At 40.2% G+C, this 22257-nt stretch overlaps 2 protein-coding genes and 1 long non-coding RNA gene across 3 annotated transcripts; 2 read left to right on the forward strand and 1 right to left on the reverse strand.

Annotated features, from left to right (window-relative positions):
- Positions 1 to 1058: 1058 nt before the first annotated feature.
- On the reverse strand, positions 1059 to 2174 carry LOC111568449 (uncharacterized). The gene is made up of 3 exons (XR_002746121.3): positions 2106 to 2174; positions 1964 to 2029; positions 1059 to 1558 (listed from the first exon to the last, which is right to left on the reverse strand). It is a non-coding gene; the product is annotated as an uncharacterized LOC111568449 (long non-coding RNA).
- Positions 2175 to 17441: 15267 nt separating this feature from the next.
- Positions 17442 to 19395, forward strand: LOC111568447 (UPF0434 protein GDI0182/Gdia_2252). The gene is made up of 2 exons (XM_023270105.3): positions 17442 to 17710; positions 19260 to 19395. Exons 1-2 carry the CDS (start codon positions 17508 to 17510, stop codon positions 19393 to 19395), a joined length of 339 nt encoding a protein of 112 aa, XP_023125873.1. The 5' UTR covers positions 17442 to 17507.
- A 48-nt stretch (positions 19396 to 19443) lies between these two features.
- On the forward strand, positions 19444 to 19964 carry LOC111568448 (phosphatidylinositol N-acetylglucosaminyltransferase subunit Y). Its single transcript, XM_023270106.2, has one exon. The coding sequence runs from the start codon at positions 19444 to 19446 to the stop codon at positions 19654 to 19656; it is 213 nt and encodes a 70-aa protein (XP_023125874.1). The 3' UTR covers positions 19657 to 19964.
- The last annotated feature ends 2293 nt before the right edge of the window (positions 19965 to 22257 follow it).

Below are 22257 nucleotides of genomic sequence, written 5' to 3' on the forward strand. Positions count from 1 at the left end.
CAAGATAAAGACACAACTCAGCTGCATCAAATCCACTAATCACTGCACACATTAGCACCATGTGCTAACTGTGGCTGAAGAACCACATTTACCAAGACAACTATCCAGTACAAAGCCCTAAAACACACCAAGAAACACATTAAAGATGATTTTACTGCTGGAAGCTGCAAGCCAACGCCTAAAGAACAAACTAAAGCAACGGAACCAAACCCAGTTCACTGGTGAAGAGAAGCAGAGGAAATGTTTGTCTGCAGCTAAATAAAGCAGGAAGACACTGAGCTGCTCAGGTGTTCCTGATAACACCAAGCAGCCACCTGGACAGCCAATAGGAACACAGCTTACTGGAAGTCCAGAGGGTGGGGTTTGTCAAGGAAATTTAGTTTAAAGTTGAAGCAGAAAGTTAACAAAGAAAGTTGAAAACCACCTTCTGATCCCTGAAATCTCTGAGTTTTCACACAAAGAACACCTGAACATGTCAAACTGGTTCCATAGTAGAACCATCATTGTAAAAACGTCATAGTATGATGTGTTGCTCAAAAAACATTAGGACCCGGCTGTCTAGGGTCACCGAGGAGCAACACAAAAACAGGACAAACGCTGGTTTCCAGGGGGTTAGGAGGCTATTTATTTGAAAGAGGAAGTTTACAACAACACAACATGTGAGCAGAAAAATCACAAAGTCTGTCTTTAGTTCAGCTGAAAATATTAGTTTTTGTCTTTTTTATTGACCAAACTTTTCAGGAAGTAGATGAAGAATAATTAAAGCTCTCATGAAGAAGTCCAACTTATTTTGGATCCTTGTGGAGAGTTTAATCTTAGAGTTTGTACAGCTGTTGAGTTTTTAGAGTCACATGGATTGTTTTGACATTTAATAACCGAGTCCTGAAATAAAATTACAGTTGTGGATTTCTGTCATTTAGTCTGGTGTAACATGTACATGTGGCCCAAATATTTATTTCAATATTTTAGGATTTAGGATTTAAAGGTAGGCTAGTTCAAAAGATCTGGCTCGGCTCTCGGAGGTGATAGTGCAATAATAAAACACAACAAGACAGGAATTCAAAGTTGGTGTTGGTACCATATATTAAAGTGAATTCTGACATACAAAATATAATATAACCAGAAACAGAAAACCCAAATATTTACAATCTGCAGAGATATTGTTTAAGTGCACTTGAGTGGAGTATTTACAAAATAATAATCGAAACAAAAAAACAGCTCAGCCCACGATGGGGAAACCAGTTTGGGATCTAGTCACACGTACAGATGGATTTAGGACTGCACAGTTCGGTCCGGACAGGTTGTTCAGTTCATTCTGACCGGGTATAATTCAAAGAGTCCTTGAAGGTCCCACACACAAGTTGTCCGATGTCCATAGGCCATAGGCCTCAGGCCTCGAGTGTGCGAGTGAGTGCGTGTGAGTAAACGTGGGGGGTGGATAAAGGCTGCCACAGCCTCCTACCAGTACCAGCAGAAGGTGTAGACCGAGGTTCTGGGACTCCAGGTAACTTAGCTCCCCATCTGGGGATTACCCCAACAGGATGCAAGGGGACCTGGCCTAGATAATATATATAAACAGGACCATGCATCAGAAGTCATCAACACTAGCTAGTTCATTTCATAGAATCTCAATTATTGTTCACTTACTTCCAATAATTAATTCTTTTCTTGTGTACACAGTATATAACATCAATGATTCATTCCATAAGTCAGTTCATCCCATTTGCAACAATAGAACAAATAGAAAAGTTCACAAAATCATTTGACCAATGTTTTGTCAAAATGCTATTAACATTTGAATGCTCTTTAACGTAAAGAACGATTATATTTGAATGAATGTGAGCGCTGTATTAGCATGTCAAAGGCTAGGTGCTACATAGCCAGTCTATAGAATTGTCTCGGTTCGACATGCTAATGCTAAGCTAGCGCAACCAACAAACAAACATTTCAGACAGACACTCACCAATTCCCTTGACAATCCCGACATATACCGCGGCCAAACGGCTCCTACTCCCGCGGTAGGCGAGGACTAAAAAGAACATAACCATCGGATGAGTATTTTTGATGTTAGAAAGGTTATTTTAATAGAACCAAGCGCTACTGACCTGTTGCAGGTATCCAGTGTGTTTCCCCAACACGCTACTGAAGGGGAACCAGCGCCGGGTAGCTTGTATCAAGCGACACAGGCCGAGCGAGCGACGTGATTGGTCAGCTACAGCTGAGCAAGCAATGTGATTGGTCGGCCACAGCTCAGCGAGAGCAAAGGTTTAACGGTCACATGATGAGAGTGACGTATAGAGAGCAAAGGTGAAAGGTAAAAGGTCACATGACTAGGACGACGTATCGTATGTTTTATTTTAAATGGATCCTCTATTATTTTAATATAGTCTAATTTACACCTGGGTTACACTTGACTAAACAAATAACAGCATCATAAATCTCAAACGTCATTATGAGGAGTCTGGATTGAGGTTTCTCACTTGATAATGATCAAAACATGAAATTCAGGTTGGTTTAAAGGAATATTCCACCTTAAATCTTTGAATGTTGACCTAAAAGGTTGGTTTCAGGAAGTATTCCACCTACAAGGTCCTCAAACTTCCACCTTAAAGGAACATTCCACCAAAAATCCTTGGACATGCACCTAAAATGTTGCTTTAACTGAGTATTCCATCCAAAATCGGAAATGTCACAAAAACTTTCATAGTTTTGTATGTAATCCAAAATGTGACAAAAACATCATAGTTTAGCGTGCCATATGACATGTTCTCCACTGGAAGAACTGAATAGATCTCTACTCCAGAAAATGATTAATCAGCCTTAAATCTGAAGCTCTGGATTCTCCTCGTGTCCGTTGGAGGCGTTTGGCTGCAGCTGCTAAATTTTACATCAGCTTCAGATGCAGGTCGACTTCATGAAACATGGATGAGGTTCAGTTCTTTCATTCCACCGACAAACACCAATCCAGTAATATTTACCCTGCTGCTGCACAAAACACCTCATCTGCATCAAACACACACAAACACACACACAAACATACAAAAACAAACATAAGCACACATACACAAACAAATATAAACACACACTAACACAAACACACAAACGCACAAACACACACAAACACAGACACAAACAGACAAATATGAACCCACACACACAAACACGCACAAACACACACAAACATACACAATCCACCACAGCGTTTCAGTAAAAGCTTCTGGAATCAAAGTGGACACTGAAATTCACGACTTCAGAGTGAAGACGTCTCTAAGGGATTTACAGTAATGTCATTATGAAGCGATGCGTTCAGGTGTCTCGTTGTGAAGCGATGCGTTCAGGTGTCTCGTTGTGAAGCGATGCGTTCAGGTGTCTCGTTGTGAAGCGATGCGTTCAGGTGTCTCGTGAAGCGATGCGTTCAGGTGTCTCGTGAAGCGATGCGTTCAGGTGTCTCGTTGTGAAGCGATGCGTTCAGGTGTCTCGTTGTGAAGCGATGCGTTCAGGTGTCTCGTTGTGAAGCGATGCGTTCAGGTGTCTCGTTGTGAAGCGATGCGTTCAGGTGTCTCGTTGTGAAGCGATGCGTTCAGGTGTCTCGTTGTGAAGCGATGCGTTCAGGTGTCTCGTGAAGCGATGCGTTCAGGTGTCTCGTTGTGAAGCGATGCGTTCAGGTGTCTCGTTGTGAAACGATGCGTTCAGGTGTCTCGTTGTGAAGCGATGCGTTCAGGTGTCTCGTTGTGAAGCGATGCGTTCAGGTGTCTCGTTGTGAAGCGATGCGTTCAGGTGTCTCGTTGTGAAGCGATGCGTTCAGGTGTCTCGTTGTGAAGCGATGCGTTCAGGTGTCTCGTTGTGAAGCGATGCGTTCAGGTGTCTCGTGAAGCGATGCGTTCAGGTGTCTCGTGAAGCGATGCGTTCAGGTGTCTCGTTGTGAAGCGATGCGTTCAGGTGTCTCGTTGTGAAGCGATGCGTTCAGGTGTCTCGTTGTGAAGCGATGCGTTCAGGTGTCTCGTTGTGAAGCGATGCGTTCAGGTGTCTCGTTGTGAAGCGATGCGTTCAGGTGTCTCGTGAAGCGATGCGTTCAGGTGTCTCGTGAAGCGATGCGTTCAGGTGTCTCGTCGTGAAGCGATGCGTTCAGGTGTCTCGTCGTGAAGCGATGCGTTCAGGTGTCTCGTCGTGAAGCGATGCGTTCAGGTGTCTCGTCGTGAAGCGATGCGTTCAGGTGTCTCGTCGTGAAGCGATGCGTTCAGGTGTCTCGTCGTGAAGCGATGCGTTCAGGTGTCTCGTCGTGAAGCGATGCGTTCAGGTGTCTCGTGAAGCGATGCGTTCAGGTGTCTCGTGAAGCGATGCGTTCAGGTGTCTCGTTGTGAAGCGATGCGTTCAGGTGTCTCGTTGTGAAGCGATGCGTTCAGGTGTCTCGTTGTGAAGCGATGCGTTCAGGTGTCTCGTTGTGAAGCGATGCGTTCAGGTGTCTCGTGAAGCGATGCGTTCAGGTGTCTCGTTGTGAAGCGATGCGTTCAGGTGTCTCGTTGTGAAGCGATGCGTTCAGGTGTCTCGTTGTGAAGCGATGCGTTCAGGTGTCTCGTTGTGAAGCGATGCGTTCAGGTGTCTCGTTGTGAAGCGATGCGTTCAGGTGTCTCGTTGTGAAGCGATGCGTTCAGGTGTCTCGTTGTGAAGCGATGCGTTCAGGTGTCTCGTGAAGCGATGCGTTCAGGTGTCTCGTGAAGCGATGCGTTCAGGTGTCTCGTTGTGAAGCGATGCGTTCAGGTGTCTCGTTGTGAAGCGATGCGTTCAGGTGTCTCGTTGTGAAGCGATGCGTTCAGGTGTCTCGTTGTGAAGCGATGCGTTCAGGTGTCTCGTTGTGAAGCGATGCGTTCAGGTGTCTCGTTGTGAAGCGATGCGTTCAGGTGTCTCGTTGTGAAGCGATGCGTTCAGGTGTCTCGTTGTGAAGCGATGCGTTCAGGTGTCTCGTTGTGAAGCGATGCGTTCAGGTGTCTCGTTGTGAAGCGATGCGTTCAGGTGTCTCGTTGTGAAGCGATGCGTTCAGGTGTCTCGTTATGAAGCGATGCGTTCAGGTGTCTTGTTATGAAAAATGCAATACATACATTTGAACACTTGAAAATCACTAAATTTTCTGTCATATATGGCTAAAATATGGGGTGAAAACGTGCATATTTTATTTGAACATTTAACATAGAAGGATTTATAGAAGCAAGTTGTGCTTGGTGTCAAAATTTAGGGCAGTTCCTGTACTTTCACATGGTGTCTTTTATTTTGTGATACTACCTATCCCACATGCTGATACTGACCTTTGAATCCAAAGGTCGGACAGATATTTTTGATTTTTAAGTGTTCATATATCATACATAACATAACATAGGACCCTTATTTTACAGAGATCCATTCCCTAGGTAGCCAAGATACAGCACATAAAATTTCTAATGAATAGGATGATTAATTTTTGTGTAACAGGTGGCCAAAAGTAGCATTTTAGAAGTTTGCGATGGATAAAATCTGAACTTTGTCATTCTCTGTAACATGCAATTATAAATTTTAACTAATTTTAACTAATTTCTATTTTAACATTTCTTAGGACTGTGGATTACTATGAAATGATCCTGAAAATTTCAGACCTCTAGCTCTTTTTTTTTTTAAGTTATTTTTTTGGCCTTTTATCGGCTTTATTGGACAGCTGCAGTGAGAGAGAGACAGGAAACGGGAGAAGAGTCGGGGGAAGACATGCAGCAAAGGGCCGTGAGCGGGAATAGAAACCGGACCAGCTGCGTCGGGGACCAGCCCCTGTACATGGGTCACCTGCTCAACACGTTGAGCTATACAAGCACCCAACCTCTAGCTCTTTTTGTTCAGAAGTTATAGAAGCCTGAAAATAGCTGAAAATTTCAAGTCTTAATTTTGGTCGCAATTTTAGGGAACCCCCTAGCTACTTCAAATGGTCATAACTTTGGAACTCTTTACAATTAAGCCTTGAAATGTTGGATTTTTCCATCATATATAATGTTCTATAAGTATGTAAAAATTTAGAAAAATCTGAGGGGGTCAAGTGGGAAATTTTCTTAAAATCTGTTCATTTCATATGGAATGATCCAATAACTAAACACCACTCAGGTTCAGATCAGGTCGTTCCTCCCAATCACCTCCTCCAGGTTTCTCCATCATTGCCTTCATGAGCGTTGAAGTCCTCCAGGAGAACTATGGAGTCCCCAGACAGAACTCCTTAAGGAGCCTTCCAGAAGTCTGAGAACTCTCCTCTCTGGACTCACTGATGCTCCAGATAGAACTCGAACAAAGCGATGATCAGCCAGGAGGCTTGTGAGTTTTCCCACACACACCCAGAGACTCGCATCCTGGGCAACTCAGGAAAAGGAGAGAGTCCAAGAATTTGGTTCCAGAACCTTTGCTGTGCATGGAGGTGAGTCCAGCTATATCTAGCTGGTAGTGTTCCTCCTCCTTCTCCACCAATCACATCCTCACAACTAGTCTACACCACCAGAGGGTGGCATGTCTAGTTGCTCATTGCCTGGTGTACATAGCACCCACCCCCAATGTCCAGCCCCGAGGGTGGTGGCCCCATGGTGCCTTTTCAGGTCGTACCCAACCGAGGCCCCAAGGTTCGGCCACCAGATGCTCCCTGGTGAGCTCCTGTCACAGGTCTGTCTCCAGGAGGCCTCGGTCTCCCTATTCCGGGTGAGATGGCAGCTCTCAGGTCCTACATCCTCACAACTATTCTGCACCACGAGGGGGCAGCATGTCTAGTTTCCCACTCTTGTCTACCAGTGTACAATGCACCCACCCCCAATGTCCAGCCCTGAGGGTGGTGGCCCCATGGTGCCTTTTCAGGTCATACCCAACCCTGGGGTGAGTTCCTCTTCTGGTATGGCTTCAGGAGGCCATGGTCTCCAGGAACCAGACCAAGAGACCGAAACCTCCTGAACCCAGATGTGTGGCTACAGGAGGCCTCGGTCTTCTTACTCTGGTGGAAGTGGCAGCTCTCTGTAGTTTCATTTTCATTAGGACCTTGTGGGTCACTCTTAGTTGAGTCCCTCCCCCAGGACCAATGGGAGTCCCTACCAGGGGCTAATGGATCCAGGGACCCCTCCACCACGGTAAGGCGGTGAATATTCACACATAAACATCATTGCGTTTGATTTGCTGTTGTCTTCCTCCTGTCTTCATTTTAATCCTCTCTTCTGTCAGCAGATCCATTTCAGAGCAGCAGCTCCTCGTCTCTCAAAGCGTTTGGCTGCTGTTGAAAGCAGCTCCTGAGTTTCCGTGAACACCTCGTAAACATCAAAGCTTGTCCAATGAGCCGCCGGCTGCAGAACCGACACCGAGGCCGACCGGCAGCTGAGCGATTAAAGCTTTAATGATGCGGCTTCGACCTCTGCTCTCGCCTCATTGGCTGCTCGGTAACTGAAGGCTGCACTTCGTTAAGACCATTGCTGGGTGACCGTGAGGCCTTAATGGAAGGGCAGCGGAGCCCATCCATTAATCAGGAGCATTAGCAGCAGCTTTTATCTCCGCTGGCAGACGGAGGTGTTGACTGGAAGGAATAGGAGGAAAGTGGACGATGAGGGAGGAGGATTGGTCCAGGAGAGGCGTCCTCAGGGATCTGATTATCAGATAAAACGGCCAAATGCCACATCAGCAATATTTCAGCGTGGAAATGAATGAAAAAGGTTCTGCTGGCAGGAAAAGAAAGACCTAATCTGCTGTTTCTAATTGGCCAGAACCGTTTCTCAGATGACTGTGAATTCTCATTCAGAGATTCTCAGTCTGTGGAAGAAGCTCCGGTTATTTTTAGTTTCATTTTAAAGTTCAGCGATTCAAACTCCAGTCCCAAGGAAATGGTTCCTGACAACAGGTAATAAAATGTAGAAGCGAAGGCCGTTAGCGTGTTAATGTTGTGGAAACACGCTTTAACATCATCATAAAGTCAGTATGTGGGTCAGCAGTAATTAGAATAAGGAGTGGAACAGTTCTATCATGCAGTTAAAACTGGTTAAAGCCTTGATGGACTCATTCTTCCAGAAAAAAGTTTTTTTTAAAAAACGCTCTATGAAGGAAAAGATCTGTTAAATAAATATGTTGGAATAAAATAAAGATAAATAATAAATGAATACAATTAATGGTGGAATACTGTAATGAAAATATTCTAAATATCTTTAAGATAATTTTTAGCTGATTTTAAAAACAGTAAAACATTTATAAAAATACATATTTTATGTAGATGCTATTTATATAGTCTGCTTTTTTCTTTTTGTTTCAGTGTTTTTTCTCTGTGATTTTACAGCATGTTATCTGTAATAATTAAATAAAAAAAAGAATAATAAAATAGCAATAAAATAGTAAAAAAATAGCAATAAAATAGTAATAAACTCATAATAATAATAATAATAATAATAATAATGTTATTAATAATCATAATCATCATCATCATAATAGTGTGGACACTATTTATTTGATCTGTTTTTTCAATATGTTTTTTTCTGTGATTTTACTGCATGTTATCTGTAATAATGAAATAATTTAAAAAAAAAAAAAAATAATAATAATAATAATACGGATACTTTTTCACTGTTTTTGTGTTGTTTAAATATTCTTTTTCTGTGATTTTACTAAATATTATCTATAATAAGAAGAAAGAAAGGGAAAATTGTGAATTTTAATTTTTAAAATATAAAAAATTATTATTGTTATTTTTGCCATTATTAGTTTTTATAATAATAATAATAATAATATTGTAAAAATCGAAATGTAAAAAAAATATAATTTGACAGTCAAACATTGTGAAAGAACAAATTATCATTTATTTTAAAAATTTACATTTTGATGTGGATGCTGTTAATTTGGCTTATTACTTTTTAAAATTTTAGTATGTTTTTTTTCTGTGTTTTAACAAGAAAAGAGGAAAATATGTAATTATTATTTTATTTTTTATTGAATTTATAATTTTTATTGAAATCTTTTTAAAATTATTATTGATAGTAAAAAATGTGTAATTTGACAGTCAAACATTGTCAAAGAAGTAATTATCATTCATAGAAATATTAATTTCTTTGTACAGTTTTCTGCCTTTTTCAACAAAATCAACAGTATAAAGAACAGCACACTGTTGAAAGAAATGCGATTAGAAACTCTTAAAAACTGCATTTTTGGTTACAGTGTGAGACAAAGTGTGATAATGGCAATAAGTTTATTAATATTTCTTAATCTGTAAAATACAAAGAAAAAAATGCATGAAATTATAGATTTTTTTTACAATGTAAATTTCAGCCTTTTTAATGGACTTTTTCAGAACTTCTTCAGTCCAGCAGATAGAACCATGACATTTAGGAGGAAAAACAACAACTTCTATGTCATTTGGAACAGATTTGTGTGATTGGTGGTTGGTCAGAACCAGTTCTAGACGATGAAACAATCATTTTACACTCAGAACATTCCAGGATCATCTGTGGACGAATCATTTTCTCATATCTTCATCTTCGAACTCTGCTGAATGTATCTTCTGTCTGTGAAATGCAGAAACTACTTTGGTGTTCTCATGTTTTGTAGAACAGTTCCATCTCTTGGATCAAACCACTTTGCAGCTCGTTGGAATCTTTAGATCCTCGTTGATGGTTCTGGGTTCTAATCAACGCTCGTCTCTTCTACGGAGCTGAAAACGAAGGAAGTCTGAGGGTTTGAATTCATGCAGTGAACAGAACGAATTCCTGGACAGGAAGCTGATCAGAGACTGTGGCAGTGTTGCACCGCTCAGCTCAGTGAAGCTAATTATTTGTAGAAATGTGACCAGAACTGGAACCAAAACATGAAAATAACAATAAAATATAAAGAATGGCATTATTTTCGATCATGTAGACCACACTGTACACTACATTATTACAGTTTATTTAACTTTTACATTTACTCATTACAAAATTACATCTTTCATGGGGGTAAATACGACAGCATTGACACTCAATAATAAAATGACAGACAGCTGCCATATTAAGTGGAACAGAATAATGTTGTGAATGTTTCAACAGTTGGTGATTGTACTCAGGTTTCATTTAAGCCAGGGGTGTCAAATAACAAAAATGAGACAACACAAAATAAAACAAAAAAGAGACAAAAAATGACAACAAGATTACAAAGGGACAAAAAATGGACACAAATGAAACAAAAAAATGACAAAAGCAAGAAACAAAATGAAAAAACAAAAACATGAGACAAATGACAAAAGTCAGACAAACAGACTAAAAATGACAAAAGCAAGAAAAAATATTATGAAAATGAGACACAAAATGACAAGAGTGAGAAACAAAATGACAAAAAATGAGACAAATGACATGAAACAAAACAAAAGAGACTAAAAATTAGGTAAAAAGTTACAAAGCAAACAAAAATTGACAAAAATAAGACAAAAAAACACAAGCAAGACAAAAAGGAAACACGAAACAACAAAAACATTAGACAAACGACAAAAGTCAGACAAAAAAGACAAAAACCAACAAAAACAAGACAAAACATTACAAAAATGAGACACAAAACGACAAAATAACAGTTATAGTAGTAGTAAATAGTAATAAAAATTAGACAAACAGCACAAAACAAAACAGCAAAGAAACAAAAATTTTTATTTAAAAATTGCGACAAAAAAGTGACAAAACATTGACAAGAAAAACACAAAGCAACAAAAACATGAGACGAGCAACAAAAGTCAGACAAAAAAGACAAAAAACAACAAAAATGAGACAAAATATTACAAAAATGAGACACAAAATGACACTGAACAATCTAGTATTTGGGTTTGAATTCATGCAGTGAACAGAACGAATTCCTGGACAGGAAGCTGAGCAGAGACGTGGGTTTGATGGATCGGTGAATCTCTGAGGACAGAAACTCTCCAGGCTGTGGGTTTAGGAGGTCTGATTGGTGAGCAGCTGACGGCAGACAGATGATGAAGGAGCTCAGGAGTTATTAGAGTTGTAACAACCCTGGCAGCGAGCCGCCGACGTCCTGCCAAGTGGAGGAGTCTGAGCCGACAGCAGGCAGGACGAAGAGGTTCTGAGTTGTTCTGGAGCCCATCGAGGACCGTCCAGTTACTGAACCACAGCAGAGTTCACTTTGGAAACACTTTTCATAGAAATAAAACCAACAATTATCCTCCAGACTGGCTGATTACAACACGACAGGGGTTAGAGGTAGTTTGTGTCGAATGTTCCGGTTCTTTTTTTACAATTCAACGGTTTGTTGGTTTTTTTTTAAAAAATTCAGGCCCCAAAGCAGAAACTCAGCTGAGCGGCATGAACATGGTTCTAAACTGAGCTGGGAACAGATGTCAAGCATCAGGGATATTTATTGTATTTGCATTTCTACAGCAAAAATTTGTTGGCACTTTTTTTTAAAAAAACAACAGTAAAACAAACAACTGAAGCTTTACAAAAACAAGTATTCAAAAATAAAAACAAGTATTTACAAAACTGTAAAAAATGCAACAGTGCAGTGAGGAGCAACATCTGCTTTAACCCTCCTGTTGTCTTCATTTACGGGAACCAAAAAATACTGTTTCCTTGTCTGAAAAAAATCCAAAAATTCAGCAAAAAAAATTCCTCAAATTTCTGAAAATTTGCAAAACCTTCAGGAAGAAAACTCCAATAATTCCTTAAAAGTTTCCCTTAAAAGTTTTATTTTTTTTAAAAAAATCCCTCAAATTTGGCAAGAAAATATTTTCAAAAAATGAGTAAAAATCTTCTAAAAAATCCTAAAAATATCTAAAGTGATTCCATATATATCAGTAAAACTTCTAATATTTTCTTTAAGAACATTCACATAAAAATCAACCAAAATCCAGTGAAATTCGTTGTATTTTGGTTGATTTTTATGTGAATGTTCTTAAGAAACATTTTTAACATTTTTTCCACCAAAAAATGTTCAAAGATTTCCCAAAAATGTTGAAAATGTGGACATCAGAAGTTTCACTGTGAAAATAGATTTTTTTTCCACATTTTCTAACTTTAAACGGGTCAATTTTGACCCACAGGACGACACGAGGGTTAAAGTGTCTGAGTAAAAACAATGCTTAGTTTGAGATATTGTTGAACATTAACATGATGATGGTCCATCAGGGGGGTAGGAGGGGGTAGGAGGGGGTAGGAGGGGTAATAGTTCCAGCTCTGGGTTGTTTGTAGGTGAGGGAGAGGGAGGGAGGAGATGTAGTGGTGTGATGGAGGCAACAGCTCTGGGGAAGAAGCTGTTCCTCAGCCTGGTAGTTGTGTTCTGATGGCCTGGTACCTCCTCCCTGACGGCAGGGGGACAAACAGGGAGTGTCCTGGGCAGCTGATGTCCATGCAGATGGTCCCTGATCTTCTCTGCTTAGTGTACACAGAGTCCAGGTCCGGGAGCTCTCTGGTCCACCTTTACCACCTGGGACAGATCCTGTCTGTCTTCTGCTGTGCATGAACTGGACCACACTGCGCAGCCCTGGCAGAGGATGCTCTCCATGGTGCTTCTGTTGAAGTTTCTGAGCAGCTGTGGAGCCAGACCAGCCTGCTTCAGCTTCCTCAGGAAGAACATCCTCTGCTGGGCCTTTTTCACCAGTTTGGAGGTGTTTAGTGTCCATGTCAGATCCTTGGTAATGTGACTGAGTCCACCCTCTCTACCTCTTCTCCTCTGATATGGAGTGGGGACTGTACAACCCCCCTGGTCCTCCTGAAGTCTCTGATGACCTCCTTTGTCTTGGTGGTGTTGAGGACCAGGTAGTTGTCTGCACACCACCCTACCAGATGTTGGACCTCCTGCCTGTACCAGGTCTCGTCGTTGTGCCTGATAAGGCCTACCACCGTGGTGTCGTTGGCAAACTTTATCAGGGTGTTGGAGGAGTGGGTGGGACACAGTCCATGGTGAAGAGGGTGAAGAGTTCTGGACTAAGAACACACCCCTGTGGTGTGCCTGTGTTCATGATTATGGTTCTGGATGTCAGGTTCTCCTTCCTGACATCCTGTTGGTCAGAAAGTCCATAATCCACGAACATAGTGTGGTGGAGAGTCCAAGGTTGGTGAGTTTATGTACCAGTTTATGGGGGATTACAGTATTGAAGGCACTGCTAAAATCCACAAAGAGCATCCTGACGTAGGTATCCAGCTGCTCCAGGTGGGTTAGGGCTGTATGAAGTGCAGCTGAGACAGCATCCTCTGTAGATCTGATGGCTGTCCAGATCTGTAGGGATGCTTCTCTTGATGTGTGCCAGCACCATCTCTGGAAGCTCTTCATGATGACCGGGGTGAGGGCAACTGGGCGGTAATCATTGAGGGTTGTGATGGCAGACTTTTTGGACACATAAGATCGAATACTTCACAGAATCTGTAAAGATTCAGGAACATTCAGCAACAAAACTAACCTTATCAGCATCATTATGACCCCTCAGATTTATCAAAAACTATAAAATAAATGTTCCAGTAATGTCATGTAAACTTAAATATCAGTCACAGTTTTCCTCCTCTTGGGATTGAACTTGTCCTGGAGTGTTTTTGGATTGTTGTTTTGGTACATTTACTTCATCTAAAGGATCTGCTGCTTCTTAATTAGTTCAATCAGCTGTAAAAGAGATAATATCAGATTTTAATTGGATACCAGGAGCTGTGGCTTTGCAGTCGTTTTCCCACAGATTTATTAACATTTCTGTTGTTTGTCCAAGTGAGAGATTTAAATTATAACAGAAAACAGTCAGACGCTGTTTTATCTGTAGAAGTCCGGACTGGATGGAAACTCGTCTTTTAAAAACAGAACTAAAGTTATGATGTTAGATTGTTTTTATTCCCTCATCATCAGGGTCTGACTGAGATTATGCTCCCAGAAGGATTCTTTATGTCTTATTACAAATATTACTGAAAAAAACCCCACAAAAGTTCTTTCATTTCTTCGGTTCAAGTGAAATAAAAATGATGTCGTTGAGCTTTTAATGGCAGCGATAATGTTCCGTCCTAATGTCTCATCTCTGCTGTGGATTCATCAGCACTCAGGACCAATGTAGTGTTAAATTAGACGTCCAGATGTTCCTCACTACAAACCACAGTCCCACAGTTTCAGCTGCTCCCCTATCATCCACACATTCCATTTACCAGAAATAATAGTTTGTTTGGTTTTATTTCTGTGTTTTTACAGGATAAAACAAGTGAGTAGATTCTTGTGCAACATCACGTTAATAGAAAACGATGTAAAGTTGTATCAGCAAACAATAACTGCATCAATCTAAAGATGAACAGCAAAATATCTTCTCTAATGAACTATAAAAAACAGAAACTATTAAGACTAGCTGGAAAATTCCGGTTCCAAAGTGGAAACTGTAGTACCACTAATCAGAGCGGGGCAGGGCACTTTGTTGTGTTTTATGTCTTTTTTTGTTGTTTTGTGTCTCGTTGTAATCTTTTTATGGCATTTTGTGATCGTTTTGTGGTTGTTTTGTGTTTCTTCTTACCAGAATGACCACATTGAATGTATAGTCCTGAAAGTGAAGCACGGTTGTCTTGTGTCTCTCTGTGGTCATTTTGCACCTCTGTGTGGTCAATTTGTGTTTTTTGTGTGGGGGTTATGTGACTTTTTTGTTGTTTTGTGTCTCTTTGGGATTGTTTTATGTCTCATTGTGCTATTTTTGTGGCATTTTGTCACCATTTTGCATGACTTTGTGCTTGTTTTGTGTCTCTCCTGATGAGGAGATGGGAGCGTGACGACGCCAAAATACTGGCTGATAAGATGAGTCCCAGTGTGTAGAAGCTGGAAGAAGAGGAATATTCCAGCAGAGAAGCATCTGAAGAATGACATCACACCAGAGTTAGAGAACAAAGTGAAACTAGGACCTGGACAGTGTGAGTCCTGACTTGAATCCAACAGAAGCCCTTTGTGGTATTTTTTAAAAACAGAGCAACACATCCCCTCCAGCAAAAAGCAGCTGGACAAGAATAGTCTGTGAAGAAGGTCAGAACATCTCCTCCGTGCAGCCGAGGATCGTCGTGAAAAATATAAGTAAAAGTCTTGAATCTCAGTATCGACTTTTGCTGCGCTGAGCTCCAGCTGTGGGGTTTGTGTTTCTGAAACAGTGAATATTAACTGTTAGTCTTCAATTATACATGAGGCCAATACTCTCCCGTTCTACTTACAAGTAATCTGATTACTGGGAGGTGACACAGTTTGGAATCCTCTGACATTTGGGTGTTAAACTCAGCTCCATAAATATGAACCATCATGTGTGCCACGGCGTTGTGCTTTGAACATGTCGCCTCTCGGTGTTATTTGAGCCTCGGCTCTCAGTGGAACGTGTCACGGTGATGGATGCCTCTCATGAGTAAACGCCACCAACAAAAGTTGCATTAGTGTCGTGCTGCTGTACTCGGGCTGGCAGCTGTATAGGAAAAGAAGGGAGAGAAGGGAGAAAGAGGAATATTAGCAGGGCTGTCATGTACCCAGCTGTGGGATGTATTACAGCTAGAAGCAGGTTTAAAACAAGTTGGAGCGCTGCCAGGAAAGGCTCAGAGCAATATCTTCAGCCATATGGATGAGGGAGTGAGTTCTGGCCGAGCTGCCACCAGCCTCTGACAATATTTAATATTATATAGCTGGAACCTGCTGGGAAATTAAGTCCAGGACGTCTGAGGGGCTTAAACCAGGGTGTCAAACATGCTGCTGTAAATTTAAAATCATTACACCGTGACGAGTTGTTTTGATCATAAAGTAAAATACTAGATTGTTCAGTGTCATTTTGTGTCTCATTTTTGTAATATTTTGTCTCATTTTTGTTGTTTTTTGTCTTTTTTGTCTGACTTTTGTTGCTCGTCTCATGTTTTTGTTGCTTTGTGTTTTTCTTGTCAATGTTTTGTCACTTTTTTGTCGCAATTTTTAAATAAAATTTTTTGTTTCTTTGCTGTTTTGTTTTGTGCTGTTTGTCTAATTTTTATTACTAGATTATTCACTGTTCTTTTGTCATTTTGTGTCTCATTTTTGTAATATTTTGTCTTGTTTTTGTTGGTTTTTGTCTTTTTTGTCTGACTTTTGTCGTTTGTCTAATGTTTTTGTTGTTTCGTGTTTCCTTTTTGTCTTGCTTGTGTTTTTTGTCTTATTTTTGTCAATTTTTTGTTTGCTTTGTAACTTTTTACCTAATTTTTAGTCTCTTTTGTTTTGTTGCATGTCATTTGTCTCATTTTTTGTCATTTTGTTTCTCACTTTTGTCATTTTGTGTCTCATTTTCATATTTTTTCTTGCTTTTGTCATTTTTAGTCTGTTTGTCTGACTTTTGTCATTTGTCTCATGTTTTTGTTTTTTCATTTTGTTTCTTGCTTTTGTCATTTTTGTTTCATTTGTGTCCATTTTTTGTCCCTTTGTAATCTTGTTGTCATTTTTTGTCTCTTTTTTGTTTTATTTTGTGTTGTCTCATTTTTGTTATTTGACACCCCTGGCTTAAATGAAACCTGAGTACAATCACCAACTGTTGAAACATTCACAACATTATTCTGTTCCAGTTAATATGGCAGCTGTCTGTCATTTTATTATTGAGTGTCAATGCTGTCGTATTTACCCCCATGAAAGATGTAATTTTGTAATGAGTAAATGTAAAAGTTAAATAAACTGTAATAATGTAGTGTACAGTGTGGTCTACATGATCGAAAATAATGCCATTCTTTATATTTTATTGTTATTTTCATGTTTTGGTTCAAGTTCTGGTCACATTTCTACAAATAATTAGCTTCACTGAGCTGAGCGGTGCAACACTGCCACAGTCTGGCCCAAACCTAAAACTTGTTGAAAATGACCAGAAAATTGTCCAAAATGAGTCAGAATTCACCAAAAACGTCTCAAAAATCATCCAAACTGACTGAAGATTTGCAGAATGACACAAAATTAGTGCATGATGCTTCAGAAATGACAGAAAATTACTCAAAATTTGAGCAAAATGACTTAAAAATGATCCAAAATTACAGGAAATTTGTTGAAAATGAAATGAAAATTGTCTTAAATTGCTTGAAAATGATCCAATTTCTGAGTCTACGGTTGAATAAAATTATAGGGGAAAAAAATGGTTGCGAACAGAAACCAGATTCAGTGTTTAGACTGAGACACCTGGATGGATGTAAAACTGATCTGGTGTCAGTTTTTACCAGAACTCAGATGTGTTTTTCCTCCTAAATGTCATGGTTCTATCTGCTGGACTGATGTTTTGGTTCCAGTTTTAAGGCAAATTAGCATCACTGAGCTAACCGGTGCAACACTGCCAGCGTCCGGCCAAAACTGGAAACTACAACCACAAAGTTATTCATGTAACTGTAACAACACCGATATCTAACGTGTTATATATAATATTTTAGACTGTTTATATGACATATGGAATCAAAACCAATCGCAGATCTTTTAATTTTGTAAACAAATCAGCCGGCGGAACCTTTGCGTGCCGGAAGTGGACCGGTGTTTCGGTGACACGGCTGCAGCGCTTCCTGTCCTGAGTTCTCGGAGCTCGTCGTTTTTCGGTCATGTTTAAGAATGTTCTGAGCAGACTGGTGACACAAACTGTTCGTCCCCACCGGTATGCGCCTCCCGGGCCGGTAATCCAGCGGCTGATTCCCGCCTCCGGTCCGCTCCGGAGCTTCACCGACCGGAAGGACGAAGCGCAGCCGCAGTTCGACGCCTCGCTGCTGGACGTCCTAGTGTGTCCGCTGTCCAAGAAGCCTCTGAGGTGACGGAAAGATGCGTTTTTCACTTCTACAACTCACTCAGTCATGTTCTGATTCTATCCGTGGTCAGTTTATTTTAATTTAATTTAATTTAATTTAATTTAATTTAATTTAATTTAAATCGTCAGAGGTGACGGAAAAACACTAAGATCTGGCAGAAAGACGAATATCTGACAGAAAAACTCCAATATGTGACGGAAAAACACGAGTATCTGACGGAAAGATGGTTTTTAACTTCTAATATTCACTCAGTCATGTTGTAATTCTATCTGTGGTCAGTTTAATTTAAACCGTCTGAGGGCCAGAAACATTTAAAGGGCTTCAGCTAAACACTACTAAACATGCTGAGCTAATAATAATAATAGGAATATTTCACAGAGTTACCACTAAAAACACAGAAGTATAGCAATAAAACGTTTTAAAAGTAGCTCTAAATGAGTCAGGTTAATGTGTAGAATTAATAACAACCCTGGGCTGTAGCTTTAATATTTATATACGTTTAGAAATACATAATATAAATATATAGTGTAATACAAGATGTATTTTTGAGATATTTTTTACATTTCTAAAGACAATACTTTTTTTTTTTTTTTTTTTTTTACATTTTTGTGGCACTTAATTTTTGTACTTCTTGTGTTTTATAAATTTAGGAACTTTTCATATATATATATATATATATATATATATATATATATATATATATATATATATATATATATATATATTTGGACAAAATTTCAGGTCATTTAGAACATTTTTGGAATAATTTGGGGAAATAATTTTGGAAGGTTCATTTTTTGGACAAATTTTTAATAATTTTGGGACAATTCAGTGTAATTTTGGACATCTTTTGTCATTTTGAACAGTTTTTGAGCCATTTTTGACATATTGAGAAATTTGGGACAATTTTTCTGTAACTTTAGCCAAGTTTCATGTAATTTGACCAATTTTTAATAAAAAACACATCTGAGTTGTGGTAAAAACTGACATCAGATCAGTTTTACATGCATGAAATGATGGGAAAAGTCCATTAAAGAGTGATAAATGTGGAGCCACCTTTATGGAACTCTGGAAATATTCCCAGTCTGAAGGTAGAACTCTGATCATTGATAAAGTTACTGGAAATGAAGAACCAGATATTCTGAGGAGGTCAGGAAGGAACTTTAGTCCTATTTGGTTGTTGATTGTTTTTCTGCCGAATTTGAGTTTTTGTTGCAATTTCTCCTGTTTTGTGGTAATTTGGGTCATTTTTGTGGTAATTTTGGTCATTTTTTTTGGTAATATTGGTTTTGGTGGTTTTTGTGGTGATTTTGGTCCTTCTTTTGGTGATTTTGGTCCTTTTTGTGGTGATTTTGGTCATTTTTTTTGTAATATTGGTTTTTGTGGTGATTTTGGTCCTTTTTGTGGTGATTTTGGTCCTTTTTGTGGTGATTTTGGTCTTGTGTTTGTTTGTTCTAGTATTGTAGTATAAAGCGGTGGTTATGGGGCAGAATCTTTAAACGGTGTCCTGAAGCTCATGTGAGAATGTCTGTGTATCTGATGTCTCTGCAGGTACGACGCTGAAACCAACGAGCTGATCAACGAGGAGCTCGGCATCGCTTACCCCATCCTGGACGGGATCCCCAACATGATCCCTCAGGAGGCTCGGCTCATCCAGAAGGATTCTACAGAAATGCCGACACAGTGACAAACTGAACGTTCCTCCTGCTGCTCCTCTGGGAACATAGACCTCAGGATGTTATCGCTGCCGCTCATGGTGGGTCTGGTTCCCATCCTGTCTCTGCTGGGCTTGTTCTACTCGGCGGCGGTGGATGAGAACTTCCCTCAGGGCTGCACCAGCAGCAGCAGTCTGTGTTTCTACAGCTTGCTGCTGCCGGTCACCATCCCCGTCTACATCTTCTTCCACCTGTGGAGCTGGATGGGCATCAAGCTCTTCAGACACAACTAGAGCTCCTTCATGTCCTTCTCAACAGAAACTGTTCCGGGTGTTTACAGAGCTCATCGTTCAGAGTAGAAAATGTTCTCGTTCTCCACTAATTCCCTAAAAAAGCTGACATTGAGAGAAGATTTGATTTAAAGTTGTGCGTGTGAAGCTAATGTGAAGCTAATGTGAAGCTAAAGCGAAGCTAAAGCAGCTAATTTCACATTTAGATCAACATCTCCTGTTAGCTCCTGCTGTGTGTCACTTAGAATAGAACACATTTCTATTTGTTCATGGAGATTAAACCAATAAAGCTCGATAACAAACCCTCCCAACTCTGACTTCTTTATAATAAATTAACTTTTAATTGATAAATGACGTTTCACACAGAACCAGCAAAGATTTCAGGAAAAAGTGCAGCTAAAACGGATTTTAAAGGAGGAACTTCATACAAACTCGACTGGAATTCGAACCTCAACAGAAAAGAATTCACAAGAAAATCATCATCGGTTCAGTTTGTGCTTATTTTGGATCCATTACAACTTAAAACCGTGTCCCCTAACATCACACCTGTACAGGTAAACACTGACACATGGAGAATTCAATATAAAATAAATCTGAGAAAAAATCCTCCAAACCTCCTCAGAAAATCTGGTTCTTCATATCAGTAACTTTATCAATGATGAGTTCTACCTTCATACTAGGAATATCTCCAGAGTTCCAGGTCCTTGAAGTCCATAGAGGAGAACGTCCACTGGAGAAAGTTCTAGAGTAGACCTACCGACAACTTAAAAAATTCTAGAACATACTCTAGAACTTTCGTCAAGAAGTAGGTCTACTCTAGAACTTTCTGCAGGGGACATTCTAGAGTATATCTACCACTTGACGAAAGTTGAAGAGTATACTTGAACTTCCTGTTTCGTCAAAACAGGAAGTCGCTAAAATGTTTACGACTTTGTTACTTCAAGATCCAGACGTCTCCAGTTCTGAATGTTCTAAGTGAGACTAAACTGAAAGACTGGAAGCAAGAAAAAAGAACATCCCCTGGAGAAAGTTCTAGAGTAGACCTAGGTAGGTATGCTCTAGAACTTAGAACATTCAGAACTGGAGACTTCCAGAATTTGAAGTAATAAGGTTGTAAACATTTTAGAGACTTCCTGTTTTGACGAAACAGGAAGTTCAAGTATACTCTTGAACTTTCGTCAAGAGGTAAGTATACTCTTGAACATCCCCTGGAGAAAGCTCTAGAGTTCTAGAGTAGACCTACCGAAAACTGTCCAGTTGTCGGTAGGTCTACTCCAGAACTTTCTCCAGGGGACGTTCTCCTCTATGGACTTCAAGGACCTGGAACTCTGGAGATATTCCCAGTATGAAGGTAGAACTCTGATTATTAATAAAGAATAAAATGGTTCTGTGGAGGTTTTATTCAGAACTAAAGCTACTTAAATGTTGTTGAACCAAACATCCAGACTTTTTATCTCGTCTGGTAGAAACAGTGAAAATGTTGCAGGTTTGTGTCCAGAAACCTTCGTGATTCCGTTGTATCTCAGCGGATCTTCTTCTTCTTGACGTCTCGGCCCAGAGCGAGCTTCATCAGTGGCGACTCTGGTCTTGGTGAACTTCCGTCTCCTTTGGTCTTAAAGAAGAAGGATTCATTGAGTCTCATCTGGACGGCTCGGACCTGGAAAAGATGAAGAGTTGACGAACAATAACAACACTGCAGTTAGCTTTGGTTCTAATTAACAAATCTAAGACCTCTGGATGGAGACCAAAATGACATCTTTACTTCTGCTTCATCCAAACTGTAACTGAGAGATCAGATCAGAGAATAAAAACAATGATTTATTGGTACTGGAGATTTCAATTCAATTCAATTCAATTTTATTTATATAGCGCCAATTACAGTCAAATTGTCTCGAGACGCTTTACAGAACCCATATGCCTGACCCCCAGAGCAAGCCAAAAGGCGACAGTGGCAAGGAAAACACCCTTTTAACAGGGAAAAAAAACCTCGAGCAGAACCCGGCTCTAATGTGGGGGGACCCATCTGCCTGCTGGCTGGGCGGGTTGAGAGGGACAGAAGAAGTAGAGAGGTAGAGATAGAGGGGTAGAGGTAGAGATAGAGGGATACAGATAGAGGGGTAGAGATAGAGAGGTGGGGGGGTGGGACACAAGGACCATAAAACACAGCCACACATCTGAAGCATCCAGCATCCAGCTCTGGGACCAGGGACACTCGGAGAAAGGACACAGAAAGAAACAGAGTGAATGTAATGCAATAATGGTATATATAGTAAATACATAGGTAGTTAGAGAAGGGCTCAGTGCATCCAGAGAGGTTCCCCAGCAGCCTAGGCCTATAGCAGCATAACTAGGGGCAGACTAAAGGGACGTCAAGAGGGGAAGTCAGTTGTGCAAATGAAAACACCAGCTCACCCCGTCAGGGTCACCCAGTCAGCCCTAACTATAAGCTTTGTCGAAAAGGAAGGTTTTAAGCCTGGTCTTAAAAATAGAGAGGGTGTCCGCCTCCCGAACCCAAACTGGGAGCTGGTTCCACAGGAGAGGTGCCTGATAACTGAAGGCTCTGCCTCCCATTCTACTTTTAGAGATTCTAGGAACAACAAGTAA

This window comes from Amphiprion ocellaris, chromosome 3 (genome assembly GCF_022539595.1).
Source record: "Amphiprion ocellaris isolate individual 3 ecotype Okinawa chromosome 3, ASM2253959v1, whole genome shotgun sequence".
Classification (NCBI taxonomy): domain Eukaryota; kingdom Metazoa; phylum Chordata; class Actinopteri; family Pomacentridae; genus Amphiprion; species Amphiprion ocellaris.